The sequence below is a fragment of the Salvelinus fontinalis genome, chromosome 16 (assembly GCF_029448725.1).
Source record: "Salvelinus fontinalis isolate EN_2023a chromosome 16, ASM2944872v1, whole genome shotgun sequence".
NCBI classification, from domain to species: domain Eukaryota; kingdom Metazoa; phylum Chordata; class Actinopteri; order Salmoniformes; family Salmonidae; genus Salvelinus; species Salvelinus fontinalis.
In genome coordinates, this window is record NC_074680.1 from 30631710 (window position 1) to 30654864 (window position 23155).

Sequence of the window (23155 nt, forward strand, 5' to 3'; positions counted from 1 at the left end):
AGAAAAGCTCACTGACACGTGATGACAGACACTGATATGGTTTTCGCTTACAGAGCAGTTATGAGCAATGCATCTCTGCCCAAATATTTCCCAAGCACTAGTCTGGTTTTCACAAACACCTAGAATACATCATTGTGCTATTAAAGAAGTTGAAGTGAAGTTCCGATTATTGTCCTCGCCTATCTTTCAGAACCGTAGACTTTACCGGTTTCAACGTTGTTTGAGCAAGACACCTGCACACAAAGACACAAGACAAAAGCTCCATAACCATTAGAGAGTGATCGGAGTTGTGTCAGAGCCAAAAATGCTCTTTAGGGTTCAATCTCAGTGGGAATAAAATAACTAAGTGCTATTTATTATTGATCCTCCTTTTACGACAGCTCACTCTGCTCCCATCCCCCCTTCCGCCCATAAAATAATAAAAGTCATCCATATTTAAAAGAGCAGGAGCCGTGCCTGATGCTGTGCCATGTACTGGCCTTTCTAGCTTCTACTGTGCCTCCTGGCATTACCCAATACAAGGTGCTGCAGCAGTCAACGCATAGGAGGAAATATATCACCATGTCTGGAACATACAGCTTAATGCCATCCTAACTGTTCACCCATCAAGAAACACATACACGACACGCTCTGTACTGGGGAAGCCAGGCTGTTTGGAGGACTACAGACCAGGGTGGTGTTCACATTGAAACCCAACCTGAACATCGTTCATCTCCAAGTCTCTCAACTGAATAGTATGATTTCCGGGTTTAGCTAAAATACTAAAGGGTTAATTAAACTTCAACAGAAAAACACTCTGAACACCATAGTAACAAACAAGCATAGATTCGACTTGGCTCTTCCTTGCTAGGGGAAGAGAAGTCTTAGCCTTGGCTTGAGGTCTAGCTCACTTTCATTATACTCTTCCCATTATACCCCTCTACCCATTTTTATAGCAACATATTCTCAGAGTGCTGCGTAAACATAGAGAAATAAATGTTGTATTTGCATTTATTAGGGATCCCCATTAGAGCTACTCTTCCTGGGGTCCAAACACATTAAGGCACCTACATCACACAAAACAAAATATAAAACAGTACATGATATAACATTATTACACCACTACAATACAAAATGTATAACACCACCGCCAAGTGTCAGATCTGGAGGAAACCTGGCACCATCCCTACGGTGAAGCATGGTGGTGGCAGCATCATGGTGTGGGGATGTTTTTCAGGGACTGGGAGACTAGTCAGGATCGAGGGAATGATGAACGGAGCAAAGTACAGAGATCCTTGATGAAAACTTGCTCCAGAGTGCTCAGAACCTCAGACTGGGACGAAGGTTCACCTTCCAACAACCCTAAGCACACAGCCAAGACAATGCAGGAGTGGCTTTGGGACAAGTCTCATATTTGGGTGGTTTAAAAGCCCTGACTTTAACCCGATCTAACATCTCTGTATAGACCTGAAAATAGCTGTGCAGCAACCCTCCCCATACAACCTGACAGAGCTTGAGAGGATCTGCAGAGAAGAACTCCCCAAATACAGGTGTGCCAAGCTTGTAGTGTCATATCCAAGAAGACTCAAGGTTGTAATCGCTGCCAAATGTGCTTCAACAAAGTACTGAGTAAAGGGTCTGAATACCTATGTAAATCTTACATTTCTGTTTTTTATTTTTAATAAATTAGTAAAAAATTCTACAAACCTGTTTTTGCTTTGTCGTTATTGGGTATTGTGTGTAGATTGATGGGGGATAAAACAATTTAAGACATTTTAGGATAAGGCTGTAAGGTAACAAAATCTGGAAAAAGTTGAGGGGTCTGAATCATTTCCAAATGCACTGTACCTGATGTGGAGTAGAGTTCCATGTTGTCATGGCTCTTTGTAGTACTGTGCGCCTCCCATAGTCTGTTCTGGACCATTTTCTATGTCATGGATAGGCAGGCAGACAGGCTTATCATTGTTTCGTAAAAAACTGAGTTCGCCTATGTGTGGTTGCTGGATGGGTTTCGTGGTGTTCTCTAGAGAAAACCATAGGGAACAGACAACACTATCTTACAGCTGTATTTACAGGCTTATGTAGTGATAAAGCGCAGAACCGGTCAGTTCTTGCACACACACAAACAGACCACATGGGAACCACCAGGCTAAGGCACCATAACAAAACATCACAATAGACACAACACTTCTATGTAGATTGTGTTGCCAACAATCCAGGCTTACCAGTAAGGCTGGGAATTGTCAGGGACCTCACTATACAATATTATCACAATACTTAAGTTTTGATACGATATGTATTGCATTTCTCACGATTCTATATCTATTGCAATTCGATATTGTGATTTTATTGCAATTCGATATTGCGATTTTATTACATTTCAATGTTCCAAACATATTGCTCACCATATGTCTTCTGCAGAGGGACAAGAGAAAATTAGTTTTGGTCAGTCATGGAATTAAAAGTGCTGAAAACAAATTGGCTCCCTATTTAAAAAGAAGATGGCGAACAATATATGAAGGACAAATACTGGAGTTTTGGTGCAGGTACAGCCAGTCAAAATTAATATTGCAATATTGTTAAAACTATACAATAGTGTCAAAAACTGTATGGATTTTTTCCCCCATCACTACTTACCAGTGCGCTAATATATGGATCTCTAACCTTTACTTATGCTACAAGGCTAATTGTCACAGCAGGTCCCATTTTAACAGTCAATTCGACATGTATTTGTGAGCACTGCTTCTGCTCTCATTAGCCTATACTGAACTTAAAACAGGTTTAGTGCTGCTCTGTGGTGACTTTATGAGAAGGGAGTAGGAGAGCAGTAGAAGCAGAGTCCACACCACACCAGACTCCAAACATCTGAGAACCAACTGTTTTCATTTAATCAAAGGCTTTGGCCATTTCCCTAACCTTTGCCCTCTAAAATGGGCAACAACAGCCTTGTCTGGTCATGTGATCTTCAGTGGAGGGAGTTAGGGAGGAATGGAGGTGAAAGATTACAATGAGCTTGTCACAGATGTGAGCTCTTCCAAACTATTAAAAAACGAAGGATGAAAAAAAAAATGAGGCTTAAGACCATGTTTTGATTTACTGTCCCAATAACAGAACCACCCACATTTTGCAGTCTCCTCTTCTCAGTGTACCTGGACCTCTTAGATTTGTTGGTGCTGGAGAGGTAGAGTTCCTTTTGTTCACAAATCATCACCTAAGTCAGACAAGGGGATTTCAATTGGCAAAGGCGACATTTAAGGAAGATAGTGATAGCTTTGTATTACTAAAAATGAGTTACATCAAGTACCCAACACAACATGACTATTCCTAGGGGTTATTACAAAATTTTTAAACAGAAGCTCCATGTGTTGTGTGTTTCCAACAAGCCACCTCATAGAGAGCCTCATGACTCAGATAAGCCTCAATGAAATTTGTTTTAATCAAATCACATTTTATCTGTCACATGCGCTGAATAAAACAGGTGTAGAGCTTACCGTGACATGCTTACTTACGAGCCCTTAACCAACACCGCAGGTCAATAAATAAGTGTTTAGTAAAAACATTTACTAAATAAACTAAAGTAAAAAGTAACACAATAAAATAACAATAACGAGGCTATATATAGTGGGGGTACCGGTACCGATTCAATGTGCGGGGGTACAGGTTAGGTTAGTTGAGGTAATTTGTACATGTAGGCAGGGGTAAAGTGATTAGGCATAGAAAATAAACAGCGGGTCGCAGCAGTGTGAAAAAACAAAGGCGGGGGGGGGGGGGGTGGTCAAAGTAAATAGTCCAGGTGACCATTTGATTAATTGTTCAGCAGTCTTGTGGCTTGGGGGTAGAAACTGTTAAGGAAACTTTTGGACCTAGACTTGGCGCTCCGGTACCGCTTGCCGTGCGGTAGCAGAGAGAACAGTCTATGACTTGGGTGACTGGAGTCTTTGACCATTTTTTGGGCCTTTCTCTGACACTGCCTAGTATATACAGTTGAAGTCGGAAATTTACATACACGTACATGCTGATCAGACCGTACACGTTGCGTACGTCGCAAAATAAATGTAGAAATCCATGTTATTCAATTATTGCACCCACACTGCTCGCGATCGTCTGCGATGCCAAGGGCTAAAATAGAACTCCTTTCTATTTCTGACGCAGATCGCGCTGAAAGTCCTGCCTCTGCCATCTCCTCATTGGTTTATAGAAGCAGGTACCCACGTGCCATCTCCTCATTGGTCATACCCACGTGGGTGATTGAAAGACAAACTGTTTTGCCGGTCGTCGTGGTAATACTATTAAAGTTTAGATAAGATCACCATATACGTTCAAAGATGAAAAAGCCTGGAAGGAGGAGAGATGACTAGAAACAATTCAGTTAGCCGTTTTATGTGTGGATTAATTGTCGGAGTAGAGGACCTTGTGCATTTCAGGTAAAATAACAACTCAATGTTTATATCCCAGGACAAATTAGCTAGCACCAGCAAGCTAGCTAAATAGGACAACTTAGCTAGCAAGTGCAAGCTAACTAGCTAAATTGCCATTCATGTTTAATGCTTTTCGACCTGTCCCCAAATTAATGTAATTGGTTCAGAGTTTGTTTTGATATTTTAACCTGCGTGTCGTGATCGCGTTTGGTGTAGGGGGGCAAAATACATTTATGCACGATAGCACACGATGGCGCACGCGCGCAGCCGGTTTGGGATCGAGATTAGGTTGGAGTCATCAAAACTCATTTTTTCAACCACTCCACAAATTTCTTGTTAACTAACTATAGTTTTGACAAGTCGGTTAGGACTTCAACTTTGTGCATGACAAGTAATTTTTCCAACAATTGTTTACAGACAGACTTTTTCACTTAATCACAATTCCAATGGGTCAGAAGTTTACATACACTAAGTTGACTGTGCATTTAAACAGCTTGGAAGATTCCAGCAAATTATGCCATGGCTTTAGAAGCTTCTGATAGGCTAATTGACATCATTTGAGTCAATTGGAGGTGTACCTGTGGATGTATTTCAAGGCCTACCTTCAAACTCAGTGCCTCTTTGCTTGACATCATGGGAAAATCAAAATAAATCAGCCAAAATTGTAGACCTCCACAAGTCTGGTTCATCCTTAGGAGTAATTTCCAAATGCCTGAAGGTGCCACGATCATCTGTACAAACAATAATACGCAAGTATAAACACCATGGGACCACGCGGCTGTCATACCTCTTAGGAAGGAGTCACATTCTGTCTCCTAGAGATGAACGTAATTTGGTGTGAAAAGTGCAAATCAATCCCAGAACAACACCAAAGGACTCTGTGAAGATGCAGAGGAAACAGGTACAAAAGTATCTATATCCACAGTAAAACGAGGCCTATATCAACATAACCTGAAAGGCCACTCAGCAAGGAAGAAGCCACTGCCCCAAAACCGCCATAAAAAAGCCAGATTACTGTTTGCAACTGCACATGGGGACAAAGATCGTACTTTTTGGAGAAATGTCCTCTATTCTGAGGAAACAAAAATATAACTGTTTGGCCATAACGACCATTGTTATGTTGTTTGGAGGAAAAAAGGGGAGGCTTGCAAGCCGAAGAACACCATCCCAACCGTGAAGCACGAGTGTGGCAGCATCATGTTGTGGGGGTGCTTTGCTGCAGGAGGGACTGGTGCACTTCACAAAATAGATGGCATCATGAGGGAGGAAAATTATGTGGATATATTGAAGCAACATCTCTAGACACCAGTCAGGAAGTTAAAGCTTGGTCGCAAATGGGTCTTCCAAATGGACAATGACCCCAAGCATACTTCCAAAGTTGTGAAAAAATGGCTTAAGAGCCACAAAGTCAAGGTATAGAAGTGGCCATCACAAAGCCCTGACCTCAATCCTATAGAAAATGTGTGGGCAGAACTGAAAAAGCATGTGTGAGCAAGGAGGCCAACAAACCGAACTCAGTTACACCAGCTCTGTCAGGAGGAATGGGCCAAAATTCACTCAGCTTATTGTGGAAGGCTACTCGAAATGTTTAACCGAAGTTAAACAATTTAAAGGCTATGCTACCAAATACTAATTGAGTGTATGTAAACTTCTGACCCACTGGTAATGTGATGAAAGAAATACAAGCTGAAATAAATCACTCTACTATTATTCTGACATTTCACATTCTTAAAATAAAGTGGTAATCCTAACTGACCTAAAACAGGGAATTTTTACCAGGATTAAATGCCAGGAATTGTAAAAAACTGAATTTAAATGTATTTGGCTAAGATGTATGTAAACTTCCGACTTCAACTGTATTATATATATATACAGTGGGGCAAAAAAGTATTTAGTCAGCCACCAATTGTGCAAGTTCTCCCACTTAAAAAGATGAGAGAGGCCTGTAATTTTCATCATAGGTACACTTCAACTATGACAGACAAAATGAGAAAAAAAATCCAGAAAATCACATTGTAGGATTTTTTATGATTTTATTGGCAAATTATGGTGGAAAATAAGTATTTGGTCAATAACAAAAGTTTCTCAATACTTTGTTATATACCCTTTGCTGGCAATGACAGAGGTCAAAGGTTTTCTGTAAGTCTTCACAAGGTTTTCACACACTGTTGCTGGTATTTTGGCAGGAGACACGTTCATTTGAGACGGTAGCAGCAGCATTATGTACAAAATAAGTTACAAACAATGCGAAAAAATTAATAAAAAAATAACACAGTTGGTTAGGAGCCCATAAAACGGCAGCCATCCCCTCTGGCGCCATTGTAAGAGATTTTTGTAATTTTTGCATGCTTCTGTTCTCCGTTTAGTTTTTCCAGGTTTTCAACAAAATTGGATGTTCTAAGTTCACAAAATGCTTAAACCACATCAGGAGACCACTTTTGAGATCTGGAAAAATCTAAGAAATTTTGATTTTAGTTACCCTTTATTTCAAGTACGCACCAGCCAGAGACCGTTGTTTGGTTAATGATGTTTCTGTAGCGCTCATGTGATTGCAGTTTGCAAAACAAATGGCCACTGGATTGATGCAAATAATCATGTCATTCTGCTAGGTAGGCATAGGCCACTTTGTAGTTAGCATTTCATTGAGAAGGTTTTTGGGAATGACTTTCTAGCTCTACCAGAATGTAGACATATATACACACACAGGGGCATTCCTGTGCCATTTCAAAAAGTTGCAGGACAAAATGAATCACTGATGCATGTCATCTTATTACTAACATGGGCAAATTAATGAATTTTAGAATAAATTCAATATATTTATACTGAATAAAAATATAAACGCAACATGTAAAGTGTTCGTCCCATGTTTCATGAGCTGGAAAAAAAGAATCACAGAAATGTTCCATACGCACAAAAAGCTTATTTATCTCAAATGATGTGCACAAATGTGTTTACATTTCTCCTTTGCCAATATAATAATTCGACCTGACAGGTGGGGCATAAGCAAGGAGCTGATTAAACAGCATGATCATTACACAGGTGCACCTTGTGCTGGGGACAATAAAAGGCCACTTTAAAATATGTAGTTTCGTCACACAACCAACACAATGCCACAGATGTCCCAAGTTTTGAGGGAGGTTGCAATTGGCATACTGACTGCAGGAATGTCCACCACAGAGCCCAGGACCTCCACATCTGGCTTCTTCACCTGCGGGGTGTCTGAGGAGGGGTGGGTTGATGAAAAGTATTTCTGTCTGTAATAAAGCCCTTTTATGGGGAAAACTCATTCTGATTGGCTGGGCCTGGCTCCCCAGTGGGTGGGCCTATGCTCTCCCAGGCGAACCCATGGCTGCACCCCTGCCCAGTCATGTGAAATCCACAGATTAGGGCCTAATTAATTTCTTTAAATTTACTGATTTCCTTCTATGAACTGTAACTCAAGAAAATCTTTGAAATTGCTGCATGTTGAGTTTATATTTTTGTTCAGTGGTTGATTTCCTACTGAAGTTCAATCCATTTTTTACATTGTTGAATTCCATTTTAATGTCTAGATTCCATGATTCTGTCCACAACGCTGATTTTATAGTGCCCTACTCAGAGTTTCTGTTGACTTAGCACAGCCTATGTCAAAGGACCTGACTTTAAATACAAAACACCAAATCAACGGTGCTTTGGAAAAACAGATGGAAACTACAGCTAAGCAGCGAGTGAGAGAGATGCTTACTGAGTCTTAGTGGGGCAGGCAGAATAGCAACGACCACACCATCACCCTGGGTAAGCCCTGGTCATGCTCTCTGTCTGTCTGTCAAACCCTGCCTGCTGCAGCACATCAGTCATATCAATAATGTCCTCTGACTGGCCACAACCACCACCAGGGCACAGGCACAGGGCCAAAACTACACAGGTCAGCGGTTACACAGCCACGATAAATTATCTATTTTGCCACACAACCTCAATAAGTGTACTGGGAATCACAGCCACACAGGGAGGATCCTTACCTTTTGAAGGCTGTTTGGGTTCAGTTGTGTCTTATCGATAATCTTTATCGCCACCTGAGGAGAGAGCAAAAACAAAGTGTGTAAACAATTATGCTCTGAGGACCCTTCACTGGGATCAACACAGCACACACATAACATTACTTATCTTTTATTTTTATGTCCCCCACTTGTGAACAAGATACAATTCATATTTGCACAACAAGAACAACACTATTGAGAGGGGAAAGAATAGACTAGTGAAGCTAGGTAAACCAGAAAGGGGCTACAGCAGCCTGTCCTGCTGCAGGCCTAGTCTCTCCTCTCACCTCTCTGCCAGTGAGGATGTGACGGGCCAGCTTGACCTTGGCGAAGTTGCCCTTCCCAATGGTCTTCAGGAGTCGGTAGTTCCCCACATGAGGCTGCTCGTCGGCACCAGAGTTCCGGGTGCGGACGGAGCAAGCGGTGACCTCCTGGCGCCCATTGCTGTGAGACGTATGCTGTGGACATACACAGACAGACATGAGTAGAACAGCGTGCTGTGGATGGACTCACGGACGGACAGACAGACAAAGGAGTGGAACATCTCTGCACTAGCAGTGGCTCATGCTTGGGATTCCATCCACTGTAAGGTTCCAAAACAACTCTCCTGTTAGTTAAATATTTACTGAACAGATTATAATCAAGCTAACCAAGCGGGTAAAGAAAGCTTAGTGTAGGTGACTGACTAGTGCAGCCTGATTATCAAGTGTATGTACAGCATACTGATGTTCTGACCCTGGTTAAAAGCCCACCCCAAAATCAGACTGATACTTTTCTATGGGTCAGTATCGACTCCAACCCAGGTCAGCTCCATTAGCATGGCCTGCTCTGTTCTCTAACTCCGCCCTGCTCCGCCCTAACAACCCCGCCCCTAACCTGAGCATCAGTGGTTACTTGGCAGCACAGCTACACCACAGACAGTTGGAGTTGTGGGAAAAGATGTACAGCGCTGAACTGGATGAAAAGGAAAAATATAGATTAAAATGATTCTGATATTTGCATTGATCAGGATGTTACCAGTAAGAATGCATTAGATTCAGCAGATGTCCAAAGGTCTCGTAAACCAGACAGAACACTGCGCTCCTCAGTCTGTTGGACAAGGCTAGACTTCCAGTATAGCCAACTATAACACTGGGTTACAGTGCTGTTATCACTCGCAGGGAATGCCAGGGATGCTTTATTTTCTGTTGTGATCCACTAACAACATATCTAAATGTGAGAACAATTCACCTCCCTTATAAACTGCATTAAGTAGGTCACACTTTAAAAAAAATATATACCCTTGGAATGTTTCCTCAATATAATATTCCTTTCTTATGAACCAGAATGAATGACAGGATAAAGAGTATTAGAGCATCTAGATACAACTGCATGAAATCACAATGTAATTAATAAAAATACATTCCAAGAGAGGCATCATCCTAATTTGGCTAAATTAAAATGACAGGTAGCCAACTGAGATTTCTATTAAAAAGTCCTTACTTACTACACTGATGGGGTGTCTTTTCATTGCTTGCCGGATACTCTGAGTGAGAATGAAAACGGTCAGACGATTGTCATTGAACTAGAAGTGGTGGGAAATATCACTGTAAGCCTATATCATTGAGAGCAAGCAATAGAACTTGAAAACCAGTCAGAACCTAGTCTAACGGGTAAGGTTGTTTGGATGGAGATACAAATGAGTAGGCTATTTATCACTATCCACAGACAACATATGAGATTACAGCCAGGGCGTGCACAGTAGAGGATTTTGTTTGAGCCGAACATATGCCTGTCTCCTGCGTGACACAATGTATCGAACACTCAGATACAATGTAACCAGTATGTAAAACCATATGATACAATGTAAGGAAAATAGTTTCGTGGTTAGGCCTACTTTCTATTGTCAGAGACAAAACACCTCTAACTGGCTAATAATAACAGTTTACTTACGCTCTCTGTCTCTTTCTCATTGACTGTAGGTAGAGGAGTTTTTGTTGACATTTTCTCGATTAAATGTTGTCTATTTCCCTATATTCTGCACCTCCTTTGGCAATACGAGGGGAGGCGATTGTATTCTTGCCTTTGGACACAAACCATGAATTCGGCAACTGTCTCAACATCGGTCCATCCAATCCAAATTTGTCTCAAGATGTCACGAAGACGCAGACAGAATTGAATGACATGTATTTCCCTATAACGCTCCTCCGCAGCAGGGCATTCGCCCTATCGTCCTTTATGTTCAGAATTAAGTATGGTAACTATTTTTCATTGCAAAAAAGACAATACATTGGCTGTTAAATTGAACTAAGCAGAGGTTGATCGACTCCAATCTAGGCTACTCATAGTGGACGGCGGAAGGTTCAGATGTCACCGCTCCCAAAATCGCAATTTTGTTGTGATGTTGTCCGTGTGTGCCTTGATATCCGTCTGTATTCCTGGGTTTCAAAATTGTTGAGCTTTTGGACTTGCTGTCGGTTCTATTTCTTCCATCTTCGATTCCGAATGAAACTAGTGTTTTAGGTGGGAGCAAAATGGCTACCACTCACGGGCTCTGTTGGATCGGCCCAAATCCTGTCTGATAGTGATGGGTCGTTCGCGAACGAATGGCTCTTTTTGGTGAACGTTAGGAACCGAATCGGCTAAAGGGCCTTTTATTTGGCTCCCCGATTTGCGTACTGCTACTGCTTCAAAACAATAATCTGCAAATACATTACAAAATCATTTTCTTAAGAGGATTCACTGCAGAAACAGAGTGAGCACGTCAATCTAATCCATTTGGCATACAAATGTATGCGATCGAAATTTGTCCAGGTAAAATTTTATTTCAACGTGCATCACGACCTGACAATGGTAGACGCCTTTTTTGGTTTTGTGTGCACGGTTTCCCCTGGTTCTTGGGCTATTTTCAAGCATTTAATCGAAGAGTTGTTTGGGAGCCAAAGGATGCAGCTCACCGAAAAGACTTGGTCCGCAATGCCATCACTGCCTCAGAGATCACTACCGTCTAATGGCAGACGTGAGGAAACCAGCGACCCCTTAGCGCTCATTGTGGCGCTCAGTAGACCGTGATGGTAGCACTATCACTGCTCAGTGATTCACAATGACAGATTGGAAATAGTTTATGCCTTACCTACAGAAACCATGAGTCAGGGCTCATGCTTCCAAAATTAGCTTTGTTATGACTGGATTGGCTGTTTCAATATACAATATACTGAAAACAACTGGGATAAGGAATCACCCTGATGTGTCATAATTCCAGTGTTTTCTGTGCTCTCCTATTTCAAAACATTTTTGTATTCAATATCTGCCAAGATGGCACTACTGACTTGTCAAGGAGGGAATACCAATGCAGTGTTCAGTGACATCCCTAGTGGGCATGTAGTTTACACATACACCATTTATCTCAGACAAGTTCAAGAATCCCATATAACAATTAACCGAAGGTTGTTTATCTGTGACTAAATTGAACAAAAATATAACAGTTGTGGATAGCAAAACATTATTTAATGACTGGGAAAAAATGCAAATGAAAAACTACAACAATTAGTGTGCAGTCAAGTAAATCCCCAAAATACACCAATATCGCATAAATCAAATGTCTCAATTACAGAGTTAATGTGCAGTGACTAATAGCGCTATGTTAACCTGTCTAGGATCAGCGTGGCGCTAGCGGCACACCCCCCCCCCCCCCACTGAAAAACCAGTGCCGCGAAATTCAAAAAAAATATTTTTTTAAAATATTTAACTTTCACACATTAAAGTCCAATACAGCTAATGAAAGACACAGATCTTATGAATCCAGTCAACATTTCCGATTTTTAAAATGTTTTACAGGGAAGACACAATATGTAAAGATGTACATCTATTACCTAAAAACACATTAGCATATTCCACCATCTTTTATTTGTCCACCAACACCAGTAGCCATCACCAATTCGGCTAAACTAAGATATTTATAGCCCCTAACCAACAAAAAAACTCATTAGATGACAGTCTGATAACATATTTATGGTATGGGATAGGTTTTGTTAGAAAAAAGTGCATATTTCAGGTATATGGCATAGTTTACAATTGCACCCACCATCACAAATGGACTAGAATAATTACAATGAGCAACGTGTTTACCTAACTACTAATCATCAAACATTTCGTAAAAATACACAGCATACACGAATCGAAAGACACAGATCCTGTGAATACAGACAATATTTCAGATTTTCTAAGTGTCTTACAGCGAAAACACAATAAATCGTTATATTAGCGTAGCACATAGCACATAGCAGCCCAGCATTGATTCTAGCCAAAGTGAGCGATAAAAGTCAACATCGCCAAAAGATATTAATTTTTTCACTAACCTTCTCAGAATTCTTCCGATGACACTCCTGTAACATCACATTACAACATGCATATACAGTTTGATCGAAAATGTTTATATTTAGCCACCAAAATCATGGTTAGACAATGTGAAATGTAGACAAGCTGGTAAAGAAAACGTCCTTGCGCCACTTAGACAGTGATCTACTCTTATACATAAATACTCATAAACGTGACTAAAAAATATAGGGTGGACAGGGATTGATAGACAATTTAATTCTTAATACAATTGCGTTATTACATTTTTTAATTTATCCTTACTTTTCAATACAGTTTGCGCCAAGCGAAGCTACGTCAAAAAACATGGCGTCCTAAGCCACTAAAATGTTTCGACAGAAACACGATTTATCATAATAAAAATGTCCTACCTTGAGCTGTTCTTCCATCAGTATCTTGGGCAAAGGATCCTTTCTTGGGAGAAATCGTCTTTTGGTGGAAAGCTGTCCTCTTGCCATGTGGAAATGTCAACTACGTTCGGGATGAACTGAAAAGCGTTCCCAACTTTTCACATCGTTGCAAAAATAAATGTCCCAAAATCGCACTAAACGGATATAAATTGCTATAAAACGCTTTAAATTAACTACTTTGTGATGTTTGTAACTCCTATAACGAGTGAAAAGATGACCGGAGAAATATAACAGGCTAAACTAATGCTTGGAACAGGAGAGGGTCGGTGTCTTCCACGCGCGTTACGCAGCAAGAAAAGACTTGCTAGCTAAAGGTTTTTTTCATTTGTAGTGCCTGTGAACGAGCAATCGAGCCCGTTGGAATCGTCATCACGTAAAGGCATCCAGGGGAAGACGTAAGAAGTGTCCGTATAGTCATAGCAACGACAGTGCCCGTTTAAATGACTTCAGAAAAGTGGCCAACGTTTCTCAAATCTGACTCCATGTCAGGGAAATTGCTGTAGAATGGGCTCTGTTCCACTTAGAGACAAAATTTCAACTCCTATAGAAACTATAGACTGTTTTCTATCCAATAATAATAATAATATGCATATTGTACGATCAAGGATTTTGTGGGAAGCCGTTTAAAAAATTAGCCACATTAGCATAAATAGTCTAAACAGCGCCCCCATCCCCAACAGGTTAACAAAAGCAGTGAGGTTGTGTGAAAAGGAGAGTAGGGCTGGCAATTTGGCAGGATGAGAAAATGTGATTCAAAACTACAACTTCTCAAAATGGCCTCCTTGTTTAAATTGCATCAATATCAAAGTAGTCCTCTTCCTCGTCAGGCTTGTCCGGTTTTACGTTCTCCACTTTCAGTTCCCGAGCAGAAGAATCATATACAACCTGAGGAGAGAGCAGGATGGAAAATAAGTGTTTATTTGTGCATTATACTGGCGTCAAAACTCAAACCTGTATCTCCACAATTTTGCGATATCCAAAATGGTAGTTAGTCTTGTCCCATCTCTGCAATTCCCCTACGGACTCGGGACAGGCAAAGGTCGAGAGCCATGCGTCCTCCGAAACACGACCCTGCCAAGCCACACTGCTTCTTGACACACTGCTTGCTTAACGGAAGCCAGCCGCACCAGTGTGTCTGATGAAACACCGTCCAGCTGGCTATCAAAGTCAGCTTGCAGGTGCCCGGCCCGCCACAAGGAGTCACTAGAGCACGATGGGAAAATGAAATCCCGGCCAGCCAAACCCTACCTAACCTTGTCGACGCTAGGCCAATTGTGCACCGCCTCACAGGTCTCCCGGTCAGTAGTGACCACAGCCTGGGATTGAACCTGGGTCTGTAGCGACGCCTCAGACCACTGCGCCACTCAGGAATGATCATTTAATTTTATCTGATGTGGAATAGAGTTCCATGTAGCCATGGCTCTATGTAGTCTGTTCTTGACTTGGGGATTGTGAAGAGAGAGACCTTTGGTGGCATATCTTGTTGGGTATGCATGGGTGTCCGAGCTGTGTGCTAGTAGTTTAGAAAGACAGCTTGGTGCATTCAACATGTCAACACTTCTTACAAAAACAAGTAGTGATGAAGTCAATCTCTCCTCCACTTTGAGCTATGAGAGATTTACATGCATATTAATGTTAACGCTCAGTGTACATTTAAGGGCCAGCCGGGGTGCCCGGTTCTGGACCAATTGTAATTTTACGAGGTCCCTCTGTGGCACCTGACCACACGACTGGACAGTAGTCCAGGTGTGACAAAACTAGAGCCTGTAGGCCCTGCCTTGTTGATAGTTGTTAGAAAGGCAGAGTAGCACTTTATTATGGACAGACTTCTACCTATTTTACCTACTGTTGTATCAACATGTTTTGACCATGACAGTCAACTTGCTCAATTTCTACATTCATTGCAAGAATTAGTTGAGGTTTAGTGAATGTTTTGTCCCAAATACAATGCTTTTAAGTTTTGGAAATATTTAGGGCTAACTTATTCCTTGCCACCCACTCTGAAACTAACTGCAGCTCTTTGTTGAGTGTTACAGTCATTTCAGTCGCTGTAGTAGCTGACGTGTAGTGTTGAGTCATCCGCATACATATACACACTGGCTTTACTCAAGGCCCGTGGCATGTCATTAGTAAAGATATTAAAAAGTAAGAGGCCTGGACAGCTACCCTGGTCAATTCCTGATTCTACCTGGATTATGTTGGTGGCTTCCATTAAAGAACACCCTCTATTCTGTTACAACAAGAAAATCTTTATCCACAATATAGGAGGGGGTGTAAAGCCAAAACATGCGTTTTCCCCATCAGCAGACCACGATTGCTAATGTCAAAAGCCGCACTGAAGTCTAACAATCATCAATCTCTCTCAGCCCCTCATCAGTCGAGTGACGCAGCGGTCTAAGGCACTGCATCTCAGTGCTAAAGGCATCACTAGACACCCATTCACAACCGGCCGTGATTGGGAGTCCCATAGGGCGGCGCACAATTGGCCCAGCGTCGTCCGGGTTTGGCCGCTGTTCACTAAGCATGTCCTAGTAGCCCAACTCAAACCACAAAGTATAAACTGTGCAAGCTATGAAAATATATCAGTGGACAGTCTGACCAGTACCTCCACATGTTCATCCTCTGCCTCTTCTTTCTCACTGCCCTCGCTCTCTTCCTCCGCCTCCTTCAGCCACTTGATGAAAGGAGCTGCCTTCGCATGGATCTCTTTGGCAAGTTCCTTAGAGACATATTTCTTAGACACCTGAAATATATAAAGTAATGAGCAATGACACTCACAGAGAAGGAGCAAACAGAAATTTTAATGACAAAAAGTTATATTTTACAAGAAACTAGGTATTATGGTGATCAGTCTGACATGCAGCTGTATTGAACTGTGTGTGAGAGCACGTACAAGTTTAACCACACACACACACCTTCTCTGCCCAGGACAGTATTACATCCTCCTCCACTAGATCAGCATCATACAGGTCTTTGAGTATGACAGGCACACGGGGCAGCAGCTGGGCTTGGTGCAGCTTTACCAGGCACTCAAATCCTCCCAGGAGGTATTTCTGGGCCTTCTTATTATTCACACAAAACTAAAGACAAAAAGTAACAAAACCACAATCAATTTGGCAAGGTTTTGGTCAACTTTGTCCCCTCTTGAACACATTACCAGTGGTAAGAGGTTATGACAGAGGTCAAATGTAACAACGGGGGTTTGAAGACTCACGCGAAGGAAATGGCGTTTGTATTTCTTTATCTGGTCACGGATGTTTTCGTCAAACAGTAGCTCGCTCAGGATCAGCGGTCCCATGGCCGTCACATCCAGACGCTCTGCCTCTGCCAAGATCTCCTTATCTGCTGCATCAACAGCGCCATCCTCCCTTTTTTGCTGGAGAAAATAACCAGTGAGAAAGCTTTTAACATGATTTTCAAAATGACCCCTAAGAAGCACAAATATTGCTCTGTGTTGAATAGGGAAAAAAATGACTTATGGCCAGTCAAAACTTCTAGGTCGCCTTCATTAAACATTCACTCTCATTATACCCCTATATCAATGAGAAATTTTCACAATGGATTACCGACTTTCATTGTCCTTGTAATTGATTTCAGGCACAACTTACTTTGACAAAGTTATAGAATATGTTGACCCTCTCTTCCAGGGTCTTCTCCATGTCCTCACTGAGGGTCAGGTTTTTGGCATGGGCACTGATCTCCTCCATTCTTCTTCTCTGTGCCTCCTCCGTGGTCTCCTCCGCCCAATCCTCGTCGTCATCATCATCACCGTCCTGATACACAACACACGTTCTCAAGGGATCAATAGCTGCTAGACAGACAGGCTTGGGTTACTGACAGACTAATCCTTCAGAACAATAATAGCTTGGAGAGTGGTGATGGAGGTTGGTTCCCCCTATTCAACCACTAGCATTAAGAACTTAAACTGACATGGCTTGCACACATTAATGAGGATACTCACCACGGCATTAGGGGCATCTATGTCGTTATGGTTCCCAGCCTCTCCGCTGCCAGAGCCATTTTCCTTGTCCTTCTTACGGTTCTTCTTCTCTTTTTTCTCCTTCACAGATCCAGGTTCATTTTCTGCTGAAAAAAGCCATTGGCGCTTTCACTCAACAGGCCACATATCGGACTTGACTTTAAGATAAGAAAAACAAACCGGTCATGGGCAAATTCTTATTGTGTGCTTACCTGGTGGGTTTTTGAGGATAAACGTGCAGAGCTTGTGTCGAGTGTCTAACATGCCACGGTACCCACAGGCCTTACAGGAGTTACCAATGGTTTGTTTCTTAGGATTGATATGCTGCAATTAAAGGTCAACCAACATATTAACATAATCACTCTTTATACCACCCATAATAGACAAGCAATCACATACCCAAAACAGACCATAACTGCATTGCAGGAGAAAGACACTTGATCTCTCACTGCTGTGTATGATGTAGCAGATGAGATCCCAAATGGCTGGGACATGCACAAGCAGGACCCAAAAAGGCAGATATAGCACAAGTCAAGTTGGCAGGATGTCAAATAAATCTACATAAAAACATGACCAGGGCTTTATTATATCTACACGCCTCAAGGACATAACACTGGGAGTGAACTAAAATACATGATTTAAAAAAAGGAAGAAACACTACCAGCAAAATAACTGACCAACATCTGTGGCTTTGATATAAAAAAGGTCAAATTCGTTTGCAAAGTCCCACATATAAATGCACTCAACACATTTAATTCCTGTCCCACTCTTGACAACACTACTTAAACACCCACCACAAAGGACAAATATGTTCATCAAATATTTACCAAATCGGTTTCAGGGTTATCACACTCAGGACACAGCACAAATTTACGGATAAATATGTCAAGCATGTCCTGCAACTTGTTCGCCTCATGGGATCCGTTGACGATGAAGCGGTCATTCTTTGCATCAAACTGGGTCTGCGCACCAAGCTCACAACCAAAAAACTTGGTCGGATCTGCAAAGAGGTTATGAGTTGCAATCAACATCCACTAATCTAATGGATGGTTATGCACACAGCATACCTTCACTTCACTAAATGTTAGGTAACATATCAATGTATGGTGCTAGTCAACGTAACCATTTTAGAATCAACACTATGGGAGTGGGGAGGTCAACTTACATGTTGGAGGCCGACTCAGTGCCTTTGCAACATCAGTCATGTTGACAATGACCGTCTTGATTCCATTTCCCTTGCCCTCAACCTGACAAATCAAACCACAAAAACTATAAATAACTTATAAGAATCATTTTTCAAATGGACCACCATTGAGTACTGCACATTTCATTGGAAAACTGACCAAGAATGCAAATATCAAGAATGTTGAATGACAATGCTATTTTCCTGACAGGATCATGACAAGATTATACCAGATAATTACCTTAGCAATCAGACGGGGCATCTTGTAGCGATAGAACTGGTCTGCCACGCTGCGGTTGACGTTGACCGACATTTTGACTGGCTACTAGCACTATCAGTAAGATAAAAATATCTTGAATGGGGATTTTTTGGGATCTTCTGTCTGGAAAAGAGGGGATGACATAAACGACTGCAAGCGTGCTCAGTCTCTGACATGAAAAATAGTTTGCCACTGTGGCCGCAAGCGCCTTGATCGTAGACTACGTTTCCTCCACACAGGTTCCAACAGCTGCGCAACAGCTCTGAAAAGAGGGGAGAAAGGCATGGACATCAACTCTAGTTCCACAGATTGATAACTTCCTAGATGGCAATGGCTTTTATTGAATACCTAAGTAGCCTATATAATTATCTGACTTTACCTTTTAGTTACAACCTGTGTATAGTTGTTGGGTATGTTGCTAGCTAGCTACCCAATGTGTCAAAAGTTAGTGTGGCTCTCGTGAAATGTCGCCACTGACATTGTCAAACTCAATTACGAGACCCCGTGTGGCTCAGTTGGTGGTGCTTACAACGCCTGGGTTGAGTTCGATTCCCACAGGGGGCCAGTACGAAAACGTATGCACTAGCTAACAGATAGGCAACTGATCTCGCTTTACCGTGAGCTAAAACACAGCAAACGTGTCTAACGTTAACATGTATGTATACGCATTCTTTCACTTCGATATACAAACGAGATCAGGTTGATTAGCAACCGGGAAGCCAGACTGATGAATCTAGGTAAGTTAGCGCTGCAGAGTGCGTCATGATTTATCAGATGGCACGAGTGACGGGAGACGCCATTTTGATATTCTTATTTAGCAAAGACATAACTTCGCCACGAATTTCACTATAAAAAGTAGCTACATCGAAATATACATACAACAAAAACAATGCGTATATATTTACGACAGCAGCGTATTTCTATAGCTGGTCATTATGCACTCACCGTTTTCGTAAAACAAAGACATAAACAACGATGGTCGTCCAAGAGGCACAGTGAAGTGTTGCCTAGTACTGCTGCTGCCAATAGCTGGTGTGTTGCTGGGATTGTAATTCAATGATGCAAGGTGGCAGAATTTCAGAGGTGATAAACGATCTAGCAGATTCTTGCCCCTGTTGTGAAAATATTCGGGACGCCGTCAGAGTTGGGGTGTCTAAGAAAAAACAAAAATAAGAGTTAGTCAGCAGAAACTAGTTAGATACAGCGACTAACGTTAGCTAGCTAAACACTTTTTGATACACTCGCGCTAACGTTAGATAGCTAGCTTTTTGTATGTTGCCGTTAGCTAACTAGCTTTGGCTAAATACAACATGGACTCGACCCAAACATATCATACAACAATTATTAGTTAGTTAGCTAGCTAAACACCTAGCAATCAGATGGACGATAGTAAAATTGACTCGCTACCTCTCGAACGTTCTCTCAGATAGGATGATTATTCTGTAGCCAAAACGTGAACTTCTTCTTCGATTAAGTTAAACGGCGGTTGGCACCCAATAAATGTTGCATTACCGCCACCTACTACTAGACTGTAGTACAACTCCCCTATACTTTGCTTGAAGAAATAAATAAACAAATACCCTAACATCTAACACTGTACTCACAAAAAAAGCACACCCCCTACTCCACTATTTAAATCTATTTAGTCCTACCTCAGATCAACAATCTGAAAGGATGGGACAGCACCACTTAACACACCCTGGAACTCTTATGATGTCAAGTCTCAAACACCCAAATACCTCTCTGCAGCTGACACTACAACCTCAATTTTCTGCAACTTACGTTCCAACCTTGCAGTACAGTTGATAACCATTGCTATAAATGCTATAAATCCAATTTTACTCAAACATATATTACTTGTTGGCCTATCCTTCTGTACTGGTACAGATCTACTACTCACACCACTCCTCTTAGACCCCTCCCCCTTGACCCATCTTCCTCTACTTTCTTCACTGCCACCACATATGAAAACTTCTGCACTATTCTAACCCTGGAAACCTCAACCTGCCTCTCTCGCACGGAACATTTCTGATCCCCAGCCCCATGGGCACCCTTACAATTAACACATACCGCTACTTTCCCCAATGCTACACATTCCTTTGTCTCATGCCCTTCTGCACACTTCTCACACCTAGGAATCTCCCTCCTACACACTGCTGTCACATGTCCATAAGCTTGACACCTGTAACAATGTAATGTATTCGGCACAAAAGCTCGTACAGGATAACTTATATATCCGAACATACCTTTGTCAGGCAAAGAATCAACATCAAAACTCAAAAGAACAGACAATGACTCTTCTGTTTCACCACTCACGCCACCCTGTCTGTGTCGCACCAAATGATGAGCATCACAAACACTGGGAATCTTCCCGTTCAGTTGGTCAACTTCTACATTTACCGCTACGCCAGTAATCACTCCTTTCAATGGTGCCCTTTTCTTGTGAGCAAAACAAATCACATTTCTTGCCCCCATTTGTTTCACGCGGAGCGCCTTCTCCCTCTGACCAGCAGAAACACAAACAATTATCACAAGACCACAGCACCCAACTCTGTTTTCACCCACCCTGAAACCACATATCGATCAGCCAAAAGGCAATGGTCCACTTTTTCCCAAAACTTCACTCCTACTCTCACAGACTCATCTTTATGAGTATAATATAATTATAATTATAACTTCACCACACCTACCACCTTCGATACTTCGTCCTCATTCGCTTTAATTTATTCTCCTGTGAGAGAGAGAGAGAGAGAGAGAATACTTAAATTCACACAGGACACCGGATAAGACAGGAGAAATATTCCAGATATAACAGACCCCCGACACATAAACTACTGCAGCATAAATACTGGAGGCTGAGACAGGAGGGGTCAGGAGACACTGTGGCCCCATCCGATGAAAAACTATCTCCCTTTTTTCTGCCATTTTTAACCGACTCAAGCTCACCCTCTTCCTCCCTCTCTCTCTTAGACCTCCTCTGCCTCTCTTTTTTCATCCGTTCCTTCTCCGTATTCCAAGTATATGTCTCCTTATGATAATACTGCACTTCTCCTGACATACATCGTGTTCTTGCCTTCTCAAAGGATGCCATTTAATCGGCTGTCACAATCTTCGTACAATCAGCACGAACCCCTCGGGATGTAGCACTCAACAGTGCATCCCACTTATAATGCAGCTACTTCATCTTGATGGTCTTCTTTATCAAAAGCTACCGCAACGCTTTTCCATTTCAAACAAGCACGCTCTTCCAACGACCATCCACCGTCTCGCTTCATGCGCTTCCAAAACGTGAACCAGTTTCTAAACCTGTTTTTGCGTGAACTGTCTGCATGATTTTTTGGTTACCCCCGCCCTCCCCTATCACCCATTGGACAAATTCACCATCTCTGATTAATTGTTATACATGTATTTGTACATTATGGTGCCACTGGCTATCATAATGATAACAAAACTCTTGATTTCACCCGATTTCTCTATATTTACACACAGATGAAGGCCCCTCCCTCATATCACTCCCTGCAGTCCTCCAACCCAAATATGTATGGCTAAGTGCCCTCAAAAGCATGTTCCCTTCTGATTAGTACTGACAGATAGATGTAACATAGTAAACATGGACAATACAATTAGTATGATATATTACAAATTCCAATTTTTGTGATATGTTGCGAATTGCAATTTGTGTACAAATTACAATTCGTACAATATATTACGCATTTGCTAAACGTATGATATGTTACGAATCCCAATTTAGCTAGGCTATGAGTTAAAGTTAGGGTTAAGGTTAGGGTTAGGAGTTAGGTTAAAGGATCAAGGTTAGGGGTAGGGGAGGGTTAGCTAACATGCTAAGTAGTTGCAAAGTAGCTAAAAAGTAGTAAGTGGTTGCAAAATTGCTAAACGTCTACCCATCCACCCCAACCAATCACCCTACTTTAGTTTTTGCCATAAGTAACCTTATGTCTTATGTAACCATACCAAACATAACATATTATACTAATTTAAGATCTCCATATTTACATTTACTATGTTACGTCTAGTCTATGAGACCATGCTGGACAAAGATAAACATATGGCTTCCTTCTTCCTCTCTGGTACTGATAAAAGTATTGCATCACCATTAGTTCAGCTTTGAATAATCATGATTGTCATGTTAACAAAAAGGAAAAGTTTTGAGCTCACTTGGGGAAATTCCCTTTATCCTGATACACAACCACTACCACAACCACAACCACTGCCAACACCATCTCTGGTTAGCTGTTGTAAAACAAACAGGCTTTGGTTTGGTACTATATTTCTCAGTCAATCAATATATTTCTACTGTGGCAGACACAAATATATGAAATTTTCCTCTTCTTTTTTTCTCTCTATGACACCAGGCCACCAGCATGTCAGGGCCAGTTATGAGTGGATAGCAATAATCCCAGGAGGAATGTTTGGGGAATTTGGTTGTATGAGTGTGGAATGAAACAACCAGGTAGAGCTGTTGTAAATAATATTCACTCTTTGAATTTTTTCCAGACCTAGGAAAGTTTGGGAAAATTCAAAAGGGTAGACGGTGTTC

The 23155-nt window shown here is 41.6% G+C and overlaps 2 protein-coding genes across 17 annotated transcripts in view; both read right to left on the minus strand.

The window, feature by feature from the left end:
• LOC129812983 (MAP/microtubule affinity-regulating kinase 3-like) overlaps positions 1–12034 on the minus strand; it is a 36034-nt gene extending 24000 nt beyond the window's left edge. For 9 of the 13 annotated variants that reach the window (XR_008753092.1, XM_055865052.1, XM_055865048.1 and 6 more), the window contains exons 1-4: positions 10346–12034; positions 9900–9938; positions 8701–8871; positions 8396–8449 (exon numbers count right to left, since the gene is read on the minus strand). Coding sequence is in view for 11 of the 13 variants with exons in the window: in XM_055865052.1 (XP_055721027.1) it covers positions 8396–8449; positions 8701–8871; positions 9900–9938; positions 10346–10396 (315 nt within the window). In the remaining 2 variants the exon portion in view is untranslated. The remainder of the gene's footprint in view (positions 1–8395; positions 8450–8700; positions 8872–9899; positions 9939–10345) is intronic. The other 4 variants (XR_008753093.1, XM_055865053.1, XM_055865051.1 and 1 more) reach the window with 1 other exon arrangement.
• Positions 12035–13859: 1825 nt separating this feature from the next.
• LOC129812984 (eukaryotic translation initiation factor 5-like) lies at positions 13860–21887 on the minus strand. Of its 4 annotated transcripts, none has more exons than XM_055865060.1 (13): positions 21544–21887; positions 21288–21328; positions 19543–19750; positions 18580–18859; positions 18321–18402; positions 17983–18155; positions 17368–17479; positions 17138–17262; positions 16785–16949; positions 16391–16552; positions 16092–16256; positions 15782–15919; positions 13860–14061 (listed from the first exon to the last, which is right to left on the minus strand). In XM_055865060.1, exons 4-13 carry the CDS (start codon positions 18649–18651, stop codon positions 13963–13965), a joined length of 1293 nt encoding a protein of 430 aa, XP_055721035.1. In that variant the 5' UTR covers positions 18652–18859; positions 19543–19750; positions 21288–21328; positions 21544–21887; the 3' UTR covers positions 13860–13962. The 4 variants fall into 4 exon arrangements, with proteins under 4 accessions (XP_055721035.1, XP_055721036.1, XP_055721037.1 ...); XM_055865061.1 differs by having other exon boundaries at positions 21284–21328; XM_055865062.1 differs by lacking the exons at positions 21288–21328; positions 21544–21887 and adding an exon at positions 20005–20114 and having other exon boundaries at positions 17138–17259.
• Positions 21888–23155: the final 1268 nt, after the last annotated feature.